At 60.1% G+C, this 20,821-nt stretch overlaps 2 protein-coding genes across 6 annotated transcripts; one reads left to right on the plus strand and one right to left on the minus strand.

Annotated features, from left to right (window-relative positions):
• Window positions 1-219: 219 nt before the first annotated feature.
• Window positions 220-7,268, plus strand: FTSJ3 (FtsJ RNA 2'-O-methyltransferase 3). 5 transcript variants are annotated; one of them, XM_030023310.2, is made up of 22 exons: window positions 220-325; window positions 554-680; window positions 780-885; window positions 1,087-1,133; window positions 1,324-1,403; window positions 1,623-1,722; window positions 1,891-2,085; window positions 2,166-2,281; window positions 2,830-2,934; window positions 3,180-3,280; window positions 3,354-3,434; window positions 3,524-3,682; window positions 4,029-4,164; window positions 4,273-4,478; window positions 4,598-4,718; window positions 4,816-4,909; window positions 5,166-5,313; window positions 5,415-5,491; window positions 5,645-5,747; window positions 5,880-6,063; window positions 6,165-6,259; window positions 6,566-7,268. In XM_030023310.2, the coding sequence occupies exons 2-22, from the start codon at window positions 614-616 to the stop codon at window positions 6,753-6,755; spliced, it is 2,511 nt and encodes an 836-aa protein (XP_029879170.1). In that variant the 5' UTR covers window positions 220-325; window positions 554-613; the 3' UTR covers window positions 6,756-7,268. The 5 variants fall into 5 exon arrangements, with proteins under 5 accessions (XP_029879170.1, XP_029879172.1, XP_029879169.1 ...); XM_030023312.2 differs by having other exon boundaries at window positions 235-333; XM_030023309.2 differs by having other exon boundaries at window positions 241-341.
• A 346-nt stretch (window positions 7,269-7,614) lies between these two features.
• On the minus strand, window positions 7,615-20,699 carry LOC115345076 (alpha-2-macroglobulin-like protein 1). Its single transcript, XM_030023306.2, has 36 exons — window positions 20,468-20,699; window positions 19,859-20,048; window positions 19,292-19,454; window positions 18,939-18,991; window positions 18,248-18,268; window positions 17,950-18,103; window positions 17,716-17,800; window positions 17,485-17,617; window positions 17,288-17,402; window positions 16,450-16,559; window positions 16,131-16,295; window positions 15,737-15,964; window positions 15,353-15,410; window positions 15,124-15,269; window positions 14,730-14,879; window positions 14,328-14,537; window positions 13,973-14,069; window positions 13,550-13,727; window positions 13,145-13,370; window positions 12,942-13,068; window positions 12,526-12,647; window positions 12,282-12,333; window positions 11,937-12,011; window positions 11,586-11,762; window positions 11,313-11,394; window positions 11,022-11,178; window positions 10,808-10,882; window positions 10,498-10,654; window positions 10,155-10,372; window positions 9,843-10,058; window positions 9,645-9,769; window positions 9,458-9,548; window positions 9,213-9,281; window positions 9,007-9,109; window positions 8,791-8,832; window positions 7,615-8,340 (listed from the first exon to the last, which is right to left on the minus strand). Exons 1-36 carry the CDS (start codon window positions 20,539-20,541, stop codon window positions 8,309-8,311), a joined length of 4,476 nt encoding a protein of 1,491 aa, XP_029879166.1. The 5' UTR covers window positions 20,542-20,699; the 3' UTR covers window positions 7,615-8,308.
• Window positions 20,700-20,821: the final 122 nt, after the last annotated feature.

Here is a 20,821-nt window from a genome sequence, read left to right on the forward strand (position 1 = left end):
GAAGTGCGCATGCGCAATTGTAGCGCTCTTGGGTCAGCGCCTTGCCGCCATCTTGGTACGGTCAAAGGTGATTTCTCCGTATCACGAAGCACCGGAGGTGCAAGGGAGGCTGCAGACTCGCCTCCGAGGGGTCTCGTTATCGTTCGCCCTTCTTCCGCCCGCGGCAGCCCGCCTGGCGGCGGCAGCAGGGACGCGCCACACCCAAAATGGCGGGGAGGGTGAGCGGAAGCGGAAGTTGGTCGGCTCGCGTGGCGCACGCCGGGAAGGCGGTGTGGGCACGCGGCGGTGGGACCGGGACCGGGACCGGGATCGGGATCGGATTCGTGTCTGTCTGTCTGTCTGTATGTGCTGGGGGCAGCGGTAGCGGCATGGGCTGGGGAAAGGGGGGACCGGGGCGCGGGTAGGCCTTGGGGTTGACATGGGGGCTGGGGTAGGCTGGGGCAGCGGGGGAACGCTGAGGGGACGCTGGGGTTCGCCTGGGGAGGTCATGGGGGACACCAGGCCGTCTCTCCCCTCCCCTCCGCTCCGAGCTCACCCCCTCTGTTTCCCTCAGGTCCGTGCCGGCGGCTGACAGCAGGTCCCGACCCCGCCGGGGGGCCTCCCCGCCGCCACCATGGGCAAGAAAAGCAAATTGGGCAAGAGCCGGAGGGACAAGTTCTACCACCTGGCCAAGGAGACGGGTGAGGGGCCTACCTGCTCGCTGTGGGGCGGGGGGGGGGCTGCAGCCCCAGTAAGCTGTAACCCCGGTAATCTGTAACCCATGGTTCTCCCTCCCACAGGCTTTCGCTCCCGCTCCTCCTTCAAGCTTCTCCAGCTCAATAGGAAGTTCCAGTTCCTGCAGAAGGCCCGGGCGCTGCTGGACCTGTGTGCGGCCCCCGGCGGGTGGTGAGTGGCGTCAGGGCCCCAAGTCACAGCCCAGTGTCAACAGCTGCCCTGGGGCACTGTAATGAAGTGGCTTGTGTGTTTTCTGTTGTTGTATCTCTGTCCTCGACGGCAGAGCTGATTCCAAACCCCTGGCAGCACGGCTCAAGGCTGGGGGCTCTTCTAGGATCCTGCCGTAGCTTCGTTCCTCTCTGTTCTTTCCAGGCTGCAGGTGGCTTCCAAATTCATGCCAGTTTCCAGCTTGATCATTGGTGAGTGATGGGACCCAGCAGGAGCAGACTGGGAGCAGGGACATCCACCACAGTCGCTGGATGTGGCCATAGAAAGGGGATCTTGGGTTGGGGATCCTGGAGAAGGAGAGGGCGGGTGGGGAAGCCACACGGGATGGGCTGGAGCCGAGTTTTGAGGGGTTGCAGTGTTCATATTTCTTCCTTACACCAGGGGTGGACTTGGTCCCCATCAAGCCCATTCCCAACGTGGTGACGCTGCAGGAGGACATCACCACTGAAAAGTGCCGCCAGGTACAAACCTGTCTCCCCTGCCCCGAGCGTCACGTGCCAGTCTGGGTCTCAGCAGGTCCCTCTGCGATGGGAGGGGGCATCACCCCACCTGCTCAGCTGGGGTTCGCTATGGAGTAGGACAGAGGCAGGGGGCTGAGCTGAGCTGACGTGGGCAGGGGCTGCTGCCTGTTGGCTCTTGCAGAGGGGTTAGTGGGACAAACACATGTCCCCATCCCTCAGGCCCTGCGCAAGGAGCTGCAGACGTGGAAGGTGGATGTGGTGCTGAACGACGGAGCGCCCAACGTGGGAGCCAGCTGGGTGCATGACGCCTACTCCCAAGGTGAGGCCTGCCCGGGGCTGGCACGTGGCCTGGCACGGTCGGGGGGGTACGAGGGCAGGCACATCTTGTATCCTGGCAGGGCAGGGTGGCAGTGGTGTGCGGTGTGGGACAAGGAGCTGGGCAGTGGGGACAGCGACAGCTGCTGACTGCTGTTCTTCCCTGCTCCAGCCAACTTGACCCTCATGGCCCTGAAACTGGCCTGCGAATTCCTCTGCAAGGGAGGCTGGTTCATCACTAAAGTTTTTCGTTCCCGGGACTACCAGCCACTCCTCTGGATCTTCCAGCAGTTCTTCCACAAGGTCCAGGCGACCAAGCCCCAAGCCTCTCGCAACGAGTCCGCTGAGATCTTCGTGGTGTGCCAGGGTGAGCGGCTGGGAGGACCTGCAGCTGCTGGGATGGGGCTGGTTTTTCACCTGCTGATAGCTCTGATTCCTCCATCCCAGGTTATCAGGCTCCGGACAAAATTGACAGCAAGTTCTTTGACCCAAAATATGCCTTCAAGGAGGTGGAGGTTCAGACTAAGTCCGTTAGCGAGCTGGTCAGCAAAAAGAAGCCAAAGGTATGAGCTTGCTTCACTGGGCAGCCAGGCAAAACACACACTAAAGATGCTGAGAACTGGAGTCAAAGACTATAATAAGCAAAGTCTCTCAGGAAAATAAAAGATCTGGGAATGCAAAGTGGTGGAAGAGCCAGTTTTGGGGAGGTTTACAGCCTTAGAAAGCAGTGTAGTGATGAGGAAGAAGTGAACAAGTGTCAGGCTGAGGATGGATCACTAAAACCCTCCTACAATAGTTGGATGCTGGGTTTGTGTCTTTGTGAAGTGTCTTTAGGACACAAGACGCTAAAGGCCACGTCAGGTAGCCTCAGCTGGGCATGGAGCTTCACAAACCTTTATCGCTGTCACCTGTCTGTGTCTGAGGTGGTACTGGGAGGTGCAGTGGAGCTGGCGGGTTGGGGCTGGTAGCCTGCCCTTGTCCTAAGTCGTGTGGGCACGTTTAGGTGGACACTGCAGCAAGACACGAGTTATGTGACATCATTCACGCTTTAAGGATGGTTGAAGCTGCTTTTGTGCCTTGCTACGATTCCTACAGTTCCTTCCTCCTGTAGGCAGAAGGGTACGCAGATGGCGACACGACCCTCTACCACCGCTTCACCCTGATGGACTTCCTCAAGGCTCCCAACCCTGTTGACTTCCTCTCCAAGGCCAATGAGGTGAGTGCCTGAAGTGAGTGGGACCTTGGTGGCCCGTGAGACCTCCCCAGGAGCACACAGCGATGAAAAGAATGGGCCAAGTGCCCCAGCAATGGCCCCATTCCTGTTCTTGCGGAGGGGAGGCAGGGCAGGAGCCTGCCTGGAGTTTAGCCACTCGTTCTGCTTGTATTGTATAAGTTGATGATCCTTACTAAAGAAAGGGACTTAGCGTACATGCTTGATTAATTTTCCTCTGCTCTATCCAGATCACACTGGGGGATGGTGAGCTGGAGAATCACAGTTCCACCACGGAGGAGCTGCGTCAGTGCTGCAAGGACATCCGTGTGCTGGGACGCAAAGAGCTCAGGTACTGGGGGGGAACTGGGACAGGGCGTTACGCCAGGTCTGGTGGGTGTCTAATGGTCTGCCCTCCCGCACAGAGCTCTGCTGAACTGGAGGACAAAGTTGCGGCGTTTCTTGGCCAAAAAGCTGAAAGAGCAGGCGAAGGAGCTGGATATCAAGTAGGAATAACAGGGCTACCCCAGAGCGCAAACATGGTGGGATGAGCCTGCCATCAGGAGAGACGGTCTGAGCTCCTTCCTTTTGGCAGCCTGAGCTCCGGTGAAGAGGAGGAAGGCAAAGAGGAGGAGAAGAAGGAGAAGAAGACGTCACCAAGAGCCGCAGCTGATGAAGTGGTGAAAGAGGAAGAGGAGGAGGTAGAGCTGGCGTTGGCAGAGATGAAAGCCAAGGAGCTGGCAGAGTTAAAGAGGTAAAAAGATCTCACATGAGGAGAGATGAGGGAGCACCAGGCCAGCAGAGCACAGGAAGGCTCCAGCCATGGGGACAGAGGGTGGTAGTATCAGAGCCTGTCCCTCTGTTCACAGCGGGTGGGGTTTGTGGATCTGGGGTCCTCAGGGTCATTGCTCCTCCCAGCAGGTGAAGCGGCTGTTCCAAGCTGGCGTGGGCCCCCTTTGTCTCAGGGTTGGGGATGCCTCACAGGGGGATGACAGTGCTGCTGAGGGACATCTGCCACCGATGTGGCAGTGGATGAGCCTCTGGGATGGGGGGGACAGGGGGAGGCGGGCAGTGTAGCCTTATTCCTTTGCCTCCTCCAGAAAGAAGAAGAAAATCCTGAAGGAACAGCGGAAGCAGCGTGAGCGTGTGGAGCTGAAGATGGACCTCCCTGGTGTCTCCATCGCTGATGATGGTGACACCAGCATGTTCTCCCTCCGGGCTATCCACAGGACCCCGGTGTGTGGGGCAGGGGGAGACCAGGCTCCCAGAGCCATTGGGGCCAGGACAGTGGTGGGCACACGGCTGATGGACTGTAGCTTGTGACTCGTCTTACTTGTGTTGCAGCTGCTGAATGAGGTGACCCGGGGGGACATGGCATCGGCAGATGCCCTCTTGGAGATAGGACCTGGGGACGATGATATTTATGTCTCAGATCATGAAGAAGAGGACGATGTGTCCCTGGCCAGCGATCTGGACCCAGAGGAGCTGGTTGAGATAGAGGCCCGTCAGCGCCGGCTGGAGCGAGAAAGGCGAGAGCAGGGTGCAAAGAGGTGAGAGCTGGGAGAGGCCGCCCTGGGGCAGGGGTTTCCTTTGGAGGAGCTCCGGAATCCGGCAGTGGGCACACCCCGTCCTGGCTGGGGGGCATTGATCTTGCTGCTGTTTGTCACAGGGTGAAGTTTAAGCAGAAGGAAGAGGAGGAGGAAGGGGCAGAAGAGGAGAATCCCCTGCTGGTGCCCCTGGAGGAGAAGTCGGTGCTGGAGGAACGGCAGACCAGCCTGTGGTTTGGGAAGGTGAGTCCCACTGGGCCAGAAATGACAGGGCAGCCTCTGCCCCAGCAGCTCCCCAGGTCTGCCCTGTGTCCCCTGACTGGCTGCTCCCCATCCCCAGGACGCCTTTGCTGGCATCGAGGACGATGCAGATGAGGGCCTGGAGCTGGGGCAGTCGCAGATGTTGGCTGAGAGACAGCGCGAGTCTCAGAGAGGTTAGTGGGGGGCTGCATCGCTGGGTGGGTGCACAGAGGGACAGCCCCACGGGCCAGTCTGGGACACTGGATCAAACCATGATAGGGATGCTGGCCTGAGCAGGACCAGAGATCTCCAGAGGTTGTTTCCAGCTTGTATCGTTACATACTTAATGAGCTGGCATTAGTGTAGCGTTAATGAGCTGGGTCTCTAGAGGAATGATCTGAAGTGGGGTCTGCCTCAACCCTTTCTCACCCAGTGGTTCCTGTTCCCCAGACAAAGCAACAAGGAAAGGGCAGAAGAAGAATGTACCCCAGGAGGAGGCTCCAGCTGAGCCCCCACCTGCTGCAGACACAGGACCTGACGCTGGTAAAGCGCAGGATGAACAGAGCAGCGATGATGACAGCAGCAGTGACGAGGAGAGGTGAGGGCTGAGAGGGGGGTGGTCTGGATGTTCTCCCCCAGCTCCACAGTCCTGGAGAGCTGGGAGGTGAGGACCCCAGCCCTGACCACTCTTCTCCACAGGCCACCAACACCAGTGGGGAGGAAGCGGGGCCGTGTTGAGCCGTGTGGCTTTGAGGTGGTGCCCATTGAGAACCCAGGTGAGTGGGGGGTGCCGTTTGGACCCATGTGTGCCCAGTGATACCATGTGAGTCCCTCTTTAGGGACAGGAGACAGGACAGCAGACCATGCTTATCTGGGCTGGCAGGGCTGCTTGCAGGTAGGCGAAGCTTTAATCTGTCCGTATGCTGCAGTGAAAAGAGCCCGTGTCCTGGACGCAGAGGGCCTGGCGCTTGGCTCCGTCATCGCCACCTCCAAAAAGGCCAAGCGGGACCTGATTGATGACTCCTTCAACAGGTACTTGCAGCTGTGGGTGCTGAAGGGGGAGCAGTGTTTGGTCTCCCACCACGAGACAGGCCATGGGGGTGGCAGATGTGTTGTTGTGGGGACCCTATGTCCCGCTCACAACTCACCTGGGTCCCCCCTCAGGTATTCCTTCAATGAGGATGAGGGAGAACTGCCAGAGTGGTTCACAGAGGAGGAGAAGCAGCACCGGCGCAAGCAGATACCCGTGGACCGGCAGACAGTTGAAGCATATCGGCAGCGCTGGCGTGAAATCAACGCGCGCCCCATCAAGAAGGTGGCAGAGGCCAAGGCCCGCAAGAAGCGACGGGTGAGTGGGGCTGTGAACCTGAACGGGTGTTCTCTTTCCCCTCCCAGGTGCTCCGTCCCCCCTCTGATCCCCCTTGTCCCTCACCCTTGCTGTCCCCACAGATGCTGAAGAAGATGGAGCAGATGAAGAAGAAAGCAGAGGCCGTGGTGAGCACGGTGGATATCTCAGAGCGGGAGAAGGTGGCCCAGCTGCGGCGGTGAGTGGCGAAGCTGAGATCCAGGTCCTTTGTGTTGTGCTGGGCTGGTTTGCAATGCCTTGTCCCTGCGGCCACAGCACGGGGACAGCTCCTGCGTGTAACCCAGCAGGGCTGGCAAAGGCTGGGCTGGATCTGGGTGTAGGCTGAGGGATGGCAGAGCAAGCAAGGGAGCCCCATCTTGAGACACAGAGGCCCAGAGGAGTGGTGGGACCCAACATTGCTCTTTGGATATGTCCCAAAACCAAACTGCTGGAGCTGGGCCAGGGTGCTGGGGTCTCGGTCTCACCTTTTGCCATTCTCCCACAGCATTTACAAGAAGGCTGGGCTGGCCAAGGAGAAACGGCAGGTCACCTACTTGGTGGCTAAGAAAGGGGTAGGACCCCGGGTGCGCCGTCCTCCTGGCGTCAAGGGCCAGTTCAAGGTTGTTGACAGCCGCCTGAAGAAGGACGTGAGGGCTCAGAAGCGCAAAGAACAGAAGAAAAAACGCCATAAGTGATGTGGGACCAGCTCCGTCCTCAGCAAGGGACTCGGCTTGGAGCATGGGGCAGCGCTGGCTCCTGTCCTCCCACCGTGGCCTTGGGAGCAGCCGGCTCCCCCTGACGCTCTCCCCCATCATGGGGACAGGGCTGTGACTTAGCCACATGTTGCTGTTAGTCCGTGCCTTGATGTGACATTGCCTCCTGTCCTCTGGTGGGGCAGGGAGGGTTTATTTGGCCTCAGCACTGTAGCATTGACCCCCTTCCCATGCTCGCTGCGTGGCTGCATCTCCAGGTCTCTCACCGTTGCTGGCTCTGTTGGGAGACTCTTGCCCTGCGGAGGAGGCGTGAACATCCACGCCAGCCCTCGCTGTCCCCAGAGAGGTTGTGGCTCAGGGGACGGCTCCCTGGGCCATATTTGTCACCGAGGTTGCAGGACGGTGGGTGCTGAGCCCTGAAGCAGGTGGGTGTCAGTGCTCTGCCCAGAGCAACTCCTCGTTTACGGCAGAATTAAACCCTGGTCTGAGGCTGCACCAGGATGTGTCCTGTGTCTTGGCAAGGTGAGGGACCTGTGTTGTGAGCTGCTGTGTCCCTTCATGCGCTGTTTGGCAGGCAGAGAGGACCACTGGATGGGTGGGTTCTGTGCTTCTCTGGTAATGCCTCGGGGAGCCCACCTGCCTCGGCCCACCTCATTTTATCTCTGGCAAAGCAGCTGAACAGCAATGGACTTGCCCTGCAGCCAGCCAGCCTAAGATCCACCCTCCGTGCCCCAACCAACACAGTCCACAGCAGCCACCCCATCCCCACCGCCCCTCCATCTGTACACCTTCTGGGTGTGGGACCCTGCAAGTTTAGGAAAAGAAAGACCAAGAGAAAAAATGCACTTGAGCAATTGTATTTATTTAGACCCAGGGCAGGGGCTGGGGGAACTGCGGCTTCTCTCCGTCAACAAACGCCTGAATCTGTTTTGATGGGATTGGGGAGGTGTCCCCAGGTCCCTCTTGGTGACAGTGGCACCATGTTAGTGCCAAGGAGGGGACTGGGGTAGCAGCGTGACTTCCAGGGAGAGCAAGATGGGGTGAGTGGTGGTGAGAACCTGCTGGGGAAGGGACAGTTGGTCTGATGGGAGCGAGGAGGTCTTGGTCCCAACTCAAGTGCCGTGGGGAACGGAGAGGCCAGACCTGGTGCCCCAGAGCTCCTTCAGGGTGTTAGGGGGGAGATGCACAGGGGTGTCCCTGTAAAGCCACCGCTTGGCTGCTCAACCAAAGTCAAATATCTGTGGCAGGGGCTTGCAGAACAGCAAGACGTCTCTGCCCGTGGGTCTGCATCAGCCCCTTGGCTGTGGCTCCGTTGGGTGCTGGTGGGGTGGGAGCTGCGCTACAGGGAGAGGTGGCCGAGTCCAGAGCGAGGTGTGCGCTGGCAGTGCTGTGAGTGTCGCTGGGCCACATTCCACCCCCGTGGAGGGTAGGGGCTGGGGCCAGGCTGGGAGCAGAGACCGTCGGCCATCCTGGTCCTCGGTGGCTGAGGGAGTTGGGGCGAGCAGAGGGGACCAGCTGCCAGGCTTCAGGCTGTGCTAGAAGTTTTCCTGTTCCTGACCATCAGCCTCTTCAAAATCAAATACAGGTGTGCTGTGAGAGGAGAGCCCCTCTGCTCTCCCAGCCACCCTCGGCTGCCTCTGTCCCTCCAGCTGAGCTCCATCCTTGGGAGCTCAGTGTCTCATCCCCTGTGTGACCCCAAACCCATGGATGGGGAGCTCCATGAGGTGCACAGGAGGAAGGCCAGGGCTGATGGGGGTCTGAGCCCCCTCAAAGAGGCACAGTTCCCCTCTGCACCCCACAACCGGGACACTTAGGTCCTCCCTGACCTCCAGCCCCTCAAGTTCTGGCCAGCAAGTCCCCATCGATCAATCCAGGGCTCCAGGCTCCTGGCTGGGCTCGTCCTTCCCCTGGGTCCAGGGGCTCAGCACAGCCCAGGTTGGCCCTTCGGGGTCGGTGGGTCCCCGTCAGGGTCCCGATGGTGGGGTCACCCCTCTGCCCTGTCAGGTTCGGCCCCTACCTGAACTGCAAGGTGCACTGTAGGCAGCATCTGTGCGGTCACCTGCAACGGGAAGGATGGTGACCAATGGGCTCGGGGTGAGCTGCTCCCGTTAACGAGCCAAAGCTCGTCAATGTGAACCAAAAGCTCAGCCAGATCCCCCCTCTGAGCCTTTGGGGTTGCAAGGGGTGGCAGTGGGGCCAGGCACCGTGGGGCCACATCCCTGGTGGGGCTCACCCGTCTCATAGTAGTCGTACAGCGTCACGGTGGCCGGCTGGAGGTTCCTCACCGGGAAGTCCTGCGTGGCGGTGAAGGCGAAGGTCTCCTCCTCCTTCGTCAGCTGTGGAGACGGCCCAAGGGTGAGGTGCAACCATCCACAATGGAGAAGCATCCCCATGCCCCAGCACGTGGGGTCCTGCTCCTGTCCCCATGCCCTGTCTCACCTGGTCCAAGTAAATCGTCACCTGGTCGGGCTGCACCTCCACCTTCTTCACCAGTTTCTGCCTCTTCAGCTGGAGGGACACGGCTCAAGATGGGCAAGAGCTGCTCGGTGGGTGGCCCAGCCAGGGCCAGCACCCCGAGTGGGTGCCCCTCCATGTCCCGCTGCCCCCGAGGGGCAGGGACTCAGTGGCATGGTGGGTGTCCCAGTGGGACAGAGGGGGTCCTGGGGGTAGCAGGGGCTTCTCACCTCCACCACGGAGCTCTTGTCCGGGATGTAGCCAGATGGCAGCTTGGCCTCGATGACAACCATGTTGGTGGTGGGACGCTCCCCAGTGTACCTGCAAGGACAGAGCCCCGGGGTGGGTTTGGGGTCTTCCCTCCCTCCTTGGCTGCTCCCAGCCCCCCCAAACCCTGGGGACAGCCCCAAGCCCTACCGTGCCCGGAGGACGAGGCGGAAGCGGGCGCTGGCATCCCCCGTGCACTCCCCGGGCTCCGTCTCCACGCGGAGGTCAAACGTCCCCGCACTCGGAGGGGGTGGCACGTTATAGCGCAGGGTCACCTGGGGTGACGCAGGAGGGTTAGAGCCACCAAGCGGGCGCCGCACGGGGACCGGGACCCCCGGCCGTACCCACCTGCACCAGGGCGCAGCCCTGCCCGCGGGCTCGCACCCCGTAGGTCCCCGGCAGCTGGTGCAGAGCCGCCCGCTGCAGCACCAGCCGGTTGCTGTTATGCAGCACAAAGTCCTGCGCGGTGCCCGTCGGGGACGTCACCGTCACAGTGAAGTCCCCATTGCTGCCGTATGTCAGGGCGGCGTACTTGGCCAGGGCTTGCAGGGCCACCACCGTGTCCTGGGCATGGAGAAAGCATCGAGCCAGACTCACCCCTAACTGCAGCTACAGGGAGGGGATGCTGTAGAGCGGCCCCGTGGACCCTGGTGCCGTTACCTGCGTGGAGGCGAAGCCCCCGTAGGGGTTTTGCTGTTTGCTGAGCCAGCGGACGATTTGGGAAGCAGTCGCCAGGTCGGCAGAGGACACTTGGGGCTGGGAGAGGTAGGCCAGGAGGACGTAGGCGGTCATCTCCACCTCCGCCGGTGCGGCGACAGCCCAGGAGGGCTGCGAGGGGGGCAGAGCCTTCCCCTTCCTCTGCCAGTAGAGCTGCCCCCCTGGGAGAGAAGGGGGTGGGAGCTCAGCCCCCTGCTCCGGGGGTCCCGGGGGGGGGCTGGGATGGGGTGACCTAGGCAAGAGGGTGACACTGCCCGGAGGTGCCACTGCCCATGTCGGGTGGTACCTGCGCTGACGTTGTGCCGGGCCAGCCTCTGCAGCTGGACTTGCTGCTGCTCCCTGTGCCCCGCCAGCCCGAAGACGTAGGCGAGCAGCGCCAGCGTGTAGGGGTCATCCGTGGCCGAAGCCTTCAGGCACTGCAGGGCCGAGCTCACCTTTGGGTCCTGGCATGGGAGCAGAGTCAGGAGCCAGCCCATGGGTGTGGGCATTGCTCAGAGTCCCCAGTTGTGCCCAGTTCGGGCTAGGAGGTGGCCCGGAACAGCTGGACTCCCTGCCCCAGCACCCGTCCCCACCCCACCAGATGGGGTCATCCTCACCGTTGGGGACAGCCCCAGCTCCAGCATCGCAGCCGTGACATAAGCCGACAGCGAGAGCTCGTCCGAGACGCCTCCCTGCAAAGGGGACAGCGGGAGACGGGTCCGGCCGTGCCGTGCCGCTGGCACGGGGACTCCCCCGCTGCCTAGACCACACACCGGGGACATGCTGGGGCCAACCCAAGTCCCCACGTCCCACCCCAGCCCACCGACCCACCTGCAGGGCGTTGTTGAAGAGCTTTCCCACACTGCGGAAGCAACCTGTCTGCCGCTGCTGCTCCTGCAGCCAGCGCAGCGCATCCTGGATGTGCCGTTCCTCAATGGCCACGTAGGCTCTGGCTTGCCCGAAGGACTTGAGGACAAATGCTGTCAACCTATGAGCCAGAGAGACATTGGAGGGATGGGAGACAGGGCTGGGATACGTTTGGTGGCTGGAGGAGCCTTGGGACTGCTAGTCCCTGGAGAGATGCTGCTGCACAGCCTGCCTGAGCCCCACGGGGTCCCTCACCAGGTATTGCCCGAAGGATCGCTCTTCCCAAAGGCGCTGTAAGAGCCATCATCATGTTTGTAGAGCAGCTCTCGCTGGTACCCTGTGGGGAGGAGATGGGGACGAGTCTTTACGCAGTGGTCTTTACATCCCCAGGGGATCCTAGAGGCAGCCTGCAGCCCAGACCCACCCCGGGGTGCAGGTAGGAAATGGGGAGGGGGGATATGGGGCCGTGGTGTCCCTCAGCAGCAGGGCAGGGTGGGACGGGGAGAGGAGGGGACCGGGGACGCTCACCGCTCTGCAGGAAGCCCTGTGCCTTGGCACGGATGTCGGGGTGCAGCTGCCCGCTCTTCTCCAGGTACTGCTGGATGTAGATGTTGGGGGCGAAGCGAACCATGTTCTGCTCCCCACAGCCGTAGGGCATGGCCAGGAGGTGGTCCAGGTTCTGCAGAGCGTTGCCCATGATGTCGCCTGTCCCAGGGGGACATGGGGAACACCGTCATTGACTGTGCCCCCCCCTGCCACCAGCACCCCGTATCCCCTCTGTCCCAGCTCCGGGTGGTCCAACTGCCTGCTGAGCTTGGGCCCTGGAGCTCTGCACCCTTCCTGCCCCGGGTGGTCCCCGGGCCCCTGCCTGTCCCTTACCCATCACAGTGACGTGGGCTCGCTGGGAGCCCTCCAAGATGTTTGCAGGAACCTCCAGGGAGATTTCTTCAGCAGCTGCGGGGATGGAGGGCAACGACAGTGGGGATGCCCGGCAACAACAGTGGGGATGCCCAGCTCCTCCCAGCCTGGCCCCACAGCACCCTCGCCCACCCCCTTCCTGCTCCAACCCTCCATGGGCTCAAGGCTGGGTTGCAGCATCTCAGCCGGGAGCCCCTAGGGACCCTGATCCTTGGCTCCTCTGGCCTGGTGGCCCTCGTGACCAGTGGCCAAGCATCCCTGCCCCACATCCCCGTGGCACTGCCGGACACCCCCAGCCAGTCCTACCTTCCTGGCAGAGCAGGGAGTTGTGCGCCTTCTCCACCAGGATCCCTCCAGGCTGTGGGGAAGCAGCATCAGAGTTGGTCAGGAGAAGGGATCAGCCATGTCCCCCTGTCCCCCAGGGTCACACCTGCAGCCCGGGCTCGGGCCTGGGTGCTGTCCCGCTCCCAGTCCTCCCGCTGTGCCCCAAAGGTTGCTCGGACCATGTCCCCAAACCCGTCCCACTTTCCTTCTCCATAACCCATCTGACCTGCACCAGCAAGGGCTTTATCACGGTGTCCACGCGCCCCTGGGCCGGCACCACGGGCGTCTCGTCGCCACAGAGCTCCTTGGAGCTGAGGGCTTCGGTGCTGATGGTGATGTTCACCTCCCCTGCGGATGCAAGTGGGGCACTCAGTCCCGTCAGAGCCCCCCCAGCCTGCACCGCTGCCCCGCGGGCTTGCGTCAGCCCTGGGACTTCGTGTGGGGCTGGCTGGATCGGGATGGGGGTCACCGGGTTGAGGAGCAGTGCTGGGAGGCAATGGGGAAGGTGAAAGTGGAGCGGAGGAGAGCTTCCCAGGTGGCACTGCATTTGCTCCTGTCCTCCCTGCCCACCCCATCCTCCGAGGGGGTCCCCAAGCAGCAGGGAAGGGGGATCCCGCCGTGGCCCCGGTGCTCCGTACGTACCCAGGCTGGTGGCTCGCACGCCCCACCGGAAAGTCCTCGCTTCGTCCGCACAGATACAACCACCGTACACCTCGTCCGTGCTCGCCAACACCTCCAGCTCCGCCGACTCCGCCAGCGTCACCCGAACCTGCCGGACCACGGCCACGGCTCCGTCAGCCCCCACCAGACCCCTGACCCAGGGCCCCCTCCCCGGCCCCACTCACCCGCAGGCACTGCCGCAGGTAGTTGAAGACGGTGGCCACGAGGGTGAAGGCTTCATGGCGGACCACAGCGTAGGGCAGCGCCAGCTCCACGAAGAAGGGCTTGAAGGCCGTGAGGCTGATGGCAGGAGCCAGCCCCAAGCCCAACGGGGACGTGCAGAACATCCCGGCTTTCCACTCGGTGATGGCGTCGGGCACTGTCACCGTCATCTCCGTGGAGCCCCGCTCCCTGCAGGATGGAGAACATCGTGAGGCCATAGCACCACGTTCACCCATAGCTGGTGTCATCCCCGGCTGAGCTGGCTCTCTCCTTGTGGGACAAGAAGCCGTCCTGAGGTCCCCAACCTCCCTCCATGCAGGAGGGGAGGTGGGGAGAGGACCAGCCCCATGGGGACCGTCCTCACTCACCCCACGGGGACCAGGTCCCACAGCCACGTCTCTGGGAAATACGTCCGGGGTGCTGGTGGCTCTTCCTGGACAGCGACGACTGGGATACCACGGTCCATTACTTCTGGGACAGCACTGTACATTACTTGTGGGACACGAGTTCCTTCCCTCACAGAGGTCACATAGGAATTAAAGCCACCTGGAAAAGGCAGAGCAGAAATTGGGTTCCACAGGTCTCTGCATCTCAGCTGGACCTCGCCTGCAGGCAGCATGAAGATTGTCAAAATCCTTTTCAATCCTCTTCAATCCCTTTTGGTGCCAAGCGTATTTTCAGGATGGCTCCGAGTCCCTCTGAGGACATGGGAGCCAGGACTGGGCACCAGTTCTTTGCTCTTTTCTCCCAACAGGGCTCAGTGGAGCAAGCAAGCTGAGGGCTGTGCTGACCTCTGGGACCTTGGGAACCCAGCATCTCGATCAAGCCGAACCTCTTTTTGCAAACATCGCTGGTCTTGGCATTGGTGAAAAGCTTCAGTGCTGCGTTCTGTGAAAAGAAAAGAGGTTGTCCATCTCCGAAACCCAGCAGGAGGACTATCTCCGTCCCAGCAGTAAATAGTTACAGGGCTACAGAAGGCAACAAGTAGAGGAGGACTGGAGCCTGGGGTCTGCGGGAAAGGGAAAGACCTTTGCCACGAGTGTGGCTTTCATGGGACATCGCTGTGCTTTCCCAGCACCCTGAGCAAAGCACAGCCAGCTCCTGGACAAAGAGGAACTAGGAGGCACAGGCGGGCAGGGCCTTTACCTGAAATAACTGGTAGGTGTTCATCTGGGAATTCCTCCAAAAAGGGAAAGGTAAGATATGCCTCCTTGAGCGAAAGAAGTCTCGCTGCCTCGGTAAAACTGGGTCAATGGGAATGTCAAAGCTGAGGGGATAGTCCCAGGAAAATTCTGAACAGGGTGATGGGTCCCGAATGCTTCCAGGGTAGTTGAATTCAGGGAGTACTTTGTAGACCTGGGAATAAACGTGTGCTAGGTACAAAACCAGCCAGGCACCTACCCCCTGTCCGGGAGTAGGACTGCCCAGGAGCCACCATGGCACTGAGTCCCCGTAAGGGAGGTCCAAGCCGATGTCATCTCTTCCCGCCCCCATCCCTGGCTGGTCCGTGGGGCTGCAGATGGGACCCTGGGCAGCGCCACCACTCACCGCCTCCGTGTTGAGCTCAGCCTCAGGCTTCAAGAGCAGCACGCTGCGGTCCACAGCACGGACGGCACACAGGGACCCTGGGGCAGCCTCCAGCTCCAGCTGCAGCGCCGAGCCGGGCAGAGCCCTGTCTTCCGAAAAAGCCATCTTCACCTGGGGAGAGACAGGAGCGTCAGGGGCAGGAGGGGGAACCACCTCCCATGGAGGAACAGGACCAAGCCATGGACATGGAGGTCTCTTCTAGACAAGGATAAAATCAGGCTTAAGTGTTTGGGGATCGGGGCATGGGTTGAAGAGACTGTTACACTACGATACATCTGGAGCAGGATGGACCTCAGGGCATGCAGCTATGGACAAGCCATGGAGTCATTCCCCAACTCCAGCAGCCTTCTCTCACCTTGTTGAGGAAGCACTTGGCCACCTTGATCTCGGTGCTGTCAGCCACCATCTCGCTGTTGGGCAGTACCACATAGCCCAGCACCTTGGCTTTGGGTGCCAGCTCGAGGCCGATGGGCAGCTCCAGGGAGAAGAAGCCTCTCAGCCCTGGGCCGTGGGAAAGGAGGGGAGATGAGGACCAGGCACGGAGAGCAGAGCCCTGCACAGCTCGTCCATGCCTCGGGACCTACCAGCCTCTGCAGGCACCTCTTTGCTGAGGACGGTGGCAATGGTCCCCTTGGCCAGGACCTGCAGAGGAGGAGATGGGAACAAGTAAACTGATGCTTTGTGTGGAACCAAAATGCCCTGATGGAAGATGGACCCAAGAGCAAGAGTATAGGGATGGTTTTTGACCTTGTCTAGCCTCCAGCCCCCACAACGTCTCCCATTGGCATGCAGGTCCAACAGTACTAGCAAACACCTCTACTAACAGGCATAGGTGTCTCCGTCTAGCCAGGACAGATTGCTCATTGTCTTGTCCTCAGGGACACAACCACGAATGTGTGTGTAGATGTGGACCTTCGCACACAACCACCCTAACGCCCACTGCCCAACCTCCCTGGGCTGGGACTTACCAGGAAGACCACATCCAGGCTCTCCAGCTTAGTCCCCAAGGCTTCCCTGCTGAAGAGATAGTCCACCCAGAGCTGCTGGGGCTGGCCGCAGGGCAGCTCGCTCTCCAGCCGGCGGATCCGCAGGAAGCTCCTGCTCGCCGAAAAGAAGGGGCTGAGGTACAAGTAAGCATTTTGGTAGATGGGTGTCGAGCCGTCGTCCTGGGTGTGAGCTGTCTCGTTGACTTGACCCTGAGCAATGGAGGTAGAAGTCAGGGTGGTGAAGCTGTTCAGCAGCCTACAAGGTGCTGGTCCCAGGAGCAGGCATCGCTGATGCAGGCTTGGAGAGGTGCCCAGCCCTGTACTACCAGAGAAAGCAGCACAGGGACCCCTGAGGGGAGGGAGATGGGTCCCTTACACGCAGGTAGACCATGCCACTCCAACCAGAGGTCTCCAGCTCGAAGGAGGCTCTCCCAGATCTGTCTGTCAGGAAGGTCTGTCTCGTATCTTTTCCTTGCTGGCTAACGACGAGCAAGAGCTGCTTCTGCGGCAGCACGGCGCCGCTGGCTCCCTTCAGCAGCATCTGTACCGGCAGGGACGGGGAGATGCCTCAGGTTGGGCTGCAGCCGTGGGGCAGAGGGCAGCGGTGGGACAGTGGGGCTGGGTGTCAGAGGGAGCGGGACTGGGTGCAGCAGGGTGCAGCGGAGCCCTGCAGGGTGCAGAGACACCCTCATTACCGTCCCAGTGTAGGGGATGCCGGGCTTGTAGAAATCATCAGTGTTTTCAAAGGTGACGGTGAGGATTTCAGGTAAAATCTTGCAGCTCTTGGTATTTTTCATCTCCAGCCCTGTGGAGAGGGAGCGGGGAGCTGAGGGTATTGTGAGGACACCGGGCACAGGTTAGCTGCTGCCAGCTCCCCCGTCACAGTGCAGAAAAGGTCCCTGGACATTTTAGGCTTTCCCTCTGCAGCCAGCAGCCTCAAGCACAGCTCACACCTTCTACAAGAGGAGCAAAACATCTACAGCATGTTTTAGACCTAAAGCCAAGGCGCAGCTGGCTGCAGAGGCTTCACAAAAGGTGCTTCACCAAAGCACCATGATGCAGGGCGACCTCAGTGCCGATGCACCTGGGACAACCCCTGGTCGTCTTTTTTTCCTGGAGCCAAGCCACTGGCAGTCATTTCTGGTGGGACTGAGGTGGTGGGTGAGGTGGATTATCTTGAAGAACGAAGCCACGCCACCGGACTGGGTGAAACCACTGCTTTGTGTCACAAGGACTCGACTCACTGCTAGCCATAGCATCGGGAGAGTTGTTGGACCTTGGAAAGGCATTTTTGCCTCCCGACCATTTCTCTGGACAGAACTAGAAGTATTGCCTGGCTGACCTGGCTCACATCCCCACCTGGACCCAGTCCCTGCACACGTGCACCTCTAAATCACAGCGCAGCTTTTGGGCTTCCCTGGAGAAGACCAATACCCCTGTGCCACATGCATTTGGGTGCACGCAGGGATGAATGCAAAACCATGCACCAGCAGCAAAGCCCATTCCCAGGGAGGAGAACACCACTGTCCCTACCTGTCCCATCCTCCACCAGCAATGCCTGGACTTCGAATTGCTTCTCATGCATGGAGCTGGTAAGGTTGAAGGCAGTCAACAAAACCTCTGTTGAAAAGCAGCCATTCTTCTCAGTCTGGCAGGAGAGATTCAACCCCGTTAGCAGCAGTCCTGGGAAGGGGCTGTCCCAGTGGCACCCACTCCCCAGCTGTACTCACCTGCCCGCTAACCTCGATGCAGTTCGTCTCTTTTTGGGGGGCACTATGAAGTCTGTGCAGGATCCCGGTGTACCTGAAGGACTGGCACAAGCTGGCCTGGACCTTCCCCTGGACGGGCTTCCCATAGGTGTACCTGTTGGGTGGAGGGTGGTGAGGGTGTGCCTGATGGACCACATCATGTCACACCCCCCCATCCCTCCCTCCTCCCAGCACAGCCTGTTTCAGGCTTACCGTCCACAAATCTCCACCTGGAACTTCTCGTCCTTTTCCAGCACCACAGGGGGGAGATCAATGGTCATCTCAAACTTGGGCAGCACTGATGGAGAAGCAAAGGGACAGAGGGTTGTCGCTCCCAGGACAAGGACAATGGTGCCTGGCGGGGCCAGGGGGGCCAAGACATGCTGCCCACAGGGACATGCCGAGGTGAGGCTCCCACCCCCTGTGCATCTCCCGGTCCCCACGTACCATATTCCTCCACGCTGAAAGAATGGCTCTTCCCCTCCACCTCGATGATGTACGTGCCCAGGGCTGGCTCTGCAGCCAGCGGGAGGGACAAATCCACGATGCCCTGCCGCGGGCTCACCTCCCGCCACTGCGCGATGCGGTTCCCACTGGGATCCTGCACACAGGGACATGCGGCATCAGCACCCCGGGAACCCCAGCACCCCGCAATAAAACAGCCCATGGCTGCGTTATGCTTCTCTCCCAGCCATGGTGCCTTCCAAGCCCACACCACCCAGGAGCCTCCCTCCGTCAGACTGACCTTCAGGAGCACAAGGGGCAGCTGCAAGGTGAAGAAAAGATGGTTAGAGGAGAAAGTCAAAGCCTTCCTTGGGGTCTCATCAGGGTGGGGACATCTATGGAGCCGTGGATGGAGTAGTGAGGATTATTTGAGGGATGCTGTGAACTTTCAACCCTTTAATTTGCTTTGGGATTGATTTTGAGCCTGTGGGCAGCTCTAGCTGGGATGAGCCGAGGGCACTGCCAGCATGCCGTGGAGAGGTGACATATCCTAATGACTTCGCAAGAAGCCAGCAACCGTTTCATCTGGGAACCTCCTGCACTTCCAGAGACCCAGATGATTGCTCGGGGGTGCCAGAGACTGAACTTGCCTGTAATCCTGGCATCTGATGACTTGATGGATATCAATAGCACTTTCCCTGCTTCCCACTCGCCATCCCTACATCCCTAACCAAAAGTTTAAGTGGGTACATTCCCACATCACACGTGCAATTCTGCTTTCTCTTTCCTTAGCCTCCTGAAGCCTGCGTGAACAACACAGGACATCCCCACCCCTGGGGAGCGCACCCACCCAGGCAGAGCTGGCTGGGGCAGGATTCCCAAGGGGAAAGGCGCTGGCTGACTCCCATACCTCTCTCACGGCTTGCCGAGACTGTAGGAAGTCAGTACAGAGGAGCCCTGTTGCCTCCCCCCTTCCGCAGCCCTGTTCTCACCTTCTTATTGCTGGGAGTGAAGTCTTTATCCAAAGAGACAACTCGAAACTTCACTAGAAAGAGCAAATGAAGATGCAGGAATGGGTGCGTCTGCAGGGAGGGGTTTCCTCGTGGGGAAGGTGGATGGAAATCCACCCTGAGCCCTGCAGTGGGGCAGTGCCCCCCAAATGGCACAGCCTCCAGCACTGCCAGCGTGTCCTGGCACTGCCCTGGGCCAGTGCTGGGGATCCCAGTGCATCCCAGGAGGAACCCTCCTATTGCCATGCAGTGTAGGAGCAAGGCTGAGCCTCCTGCACTCCCCTCCCACCAGGTCCTTCAGCCCAGAGCAGGATGGTCCAGCCTGCCCCCCTCACCTTGCTGTCCAGGCTTGTAGACAGCTTTGTCTGTCTGTATGAAGATCCCAGGCTCCAGGGCTCTCAGCATGACCTTCTTCTTCTTGGAGACAGCCAGAGAATCTCCTTGGATTGAAACGTGCAGATCTACGATTTCCTCCTTCCCTTTGGTGGGGGCTGGAGCCTGCCAGGGGAAACACCAGCCACTGGGTGAGGACAAGGTATATGCCATGGCCAGGATGCTCTGCTCACTCCAAGTGACCCAGAGCAATCCTCACCCATGGGGACACCTTCCCCCCAAGCCAGTGGCTGGGAAGAAATATCCCCCCAACACCCTGCCCTAGTCTGCAGGTCTGTTACCAGGGGATTATTTCAGCCACCGAATAACTGGGCTGAGCCTAGAATCGTTTTGCCTGTGATGGGGATGAGACCCTGGCAAAAGATGGGGAAGTCACGCCTGCTCGCAGCTCCACGTCAGACCGTAGCCCCACACTCAGGGGAGCTGGTGGAAACTGCTCTGTCTGGAAACAGCAGGGTGTCCAGGGCATCCCCCTTCACGCTTACTGCTGTGCGTGGGGTGACACTTACAGGGAAGGTGATGTTCAGGTACAGATGAGGCTCCTGGACCTTCCTTTCCAGCAGTATGATGTCATGGGTCCTGTCTGCACTCTGCAGCTGGACGGTCACCTGGACGGGCTTGTGAAGGCCACTGAGATGGACCCACAGCATCGCTGTGTGGGGGTGGTAGATGACAGCTGGGGACGTGACCACATAACTCCTGGCAAGGAGAAGTGCTGATGTGAGAGGCACGGGGATGAGGCACATCCCAGTACAGATCCCATGGAGGTCTTGAAGAGCTTCTGGGTGCACAGAAGCCTGTGCTGGGGTGCAGGGCTCTGCTTCTGGGCTCCCCTTGACTTCTCAGCTCAGCAAAGCAAAGGCTCTGTTCATACATCGGCTGCAAGTGAGGCAGCACCCACAATAAACCATTCCAGAGCCACCAGCCCCAGCAGCCCCCGGGTGCCAAGTCCTCGATGCTCATGGGCAGGGACAACCCACCAGCCCGAGCACTTCCACCCTTGCCAAAAAAATCACATGCATGGGAAAGATTAGCTCCTGCTACGTGCTGCCAAGAAGTCAAGACTAAATGCCCTCCCACCAGGCACGGACAGACAGACAGACGCAGAGAGGGCTTACGGTGCTGCAGACGTCCCAGCTGTGAGGTACGGGATGAGGAGCAGCAGGACGGTCAGGGCAGCTGGGGACTTCATGGCTCCAGCTGCAAGTGGATGTCGGGGACAGCCACAGCCTCCTTCTCCAGGTGTTGGATTGCTGTAGACCTGCGTCTGCTCTGCTGCAGGCTCTAAAATGAGATCTTTGCTTTCCACCCAGCGAGCAAACAAGGGTTGGCAGAGGGATCCAGCGTGGACCTGCAGATATAGCTAAGGCAATGTTTACCATCTGCCCACAGCTTCCTGGGTTCAAGGCTCTGATGGATTTTTGCAATTTTAGGAAAAGTTCCCATAGCCTATAGAGGTTCAAAACCAGGGG

The sequence above is a fragment of the Aquila chrysaetos genome, chromosome 8, assembly GCF_900496995.4.
Source record: "Aquila chrysaetos chrysaetos chromosome 8, bAquChr1.4, whole genome shotgun sequence".
Classification (NCBI taxonomy): Eukaryota; Metazoa; Chordata; class Aves; order Accipitriformes; family Accipitridae; genus Aquila; species Aquila chrysaetos.

What these genes read in the sequence shown, in the direction of transcription:
- FTSJ3 (XM_030023310.2), top strand. Translation starts at nt 614, where the DNA reads ATGGGCAAGAAAAGCAAATTGGGCAAGAGCCGGAGGGACAAGTTCTAC. An exon ending in CCACTGAAAAGTGCCGCCAG is followed by an intron (nt 1,404 to 1,622) that starts GTACAAACCTGT and finishes CCCATCCCTCAG; the next exon opens with GCCCTGCGCAAGGAGCTGCA. An exon ending in ATTGATGACTCCTTCAACAG is followed by an intron (nt 5,748 to 5,879) that starts GTACTTGCAGCT and finishes GTCCCCCCTCAG; the next exon opens with GTATTCCTTCAATGAGGATG.
- LOC115345076 (XM_030023306.2), bottom strand. Translation starts at nt 20,541, where the DNA reads ATGAAGTCCCCAGCTGCCCTGACCGTCCTGCTGCTCCTCATCCCGTAC. An exon ending in CTACAAGCCTGGACAGCAAG is followed by an intron (nt 18,992 to 19,291) that starts GTGAGGGGGGCA and finishes TGCTCTTTCTAG; the next exon opens with TGAAGTTTCGAGTTGTCTCT. An exon ending in CCAAGTGCTTCCTCAACAAG is followed by an intron (nt 14,880 to 15,123) that starts GTGAGAGAAGGC and finishes GTCTCTCCCCAG; the next exon opens with GTGAAGATGGCTTTTTCGGA.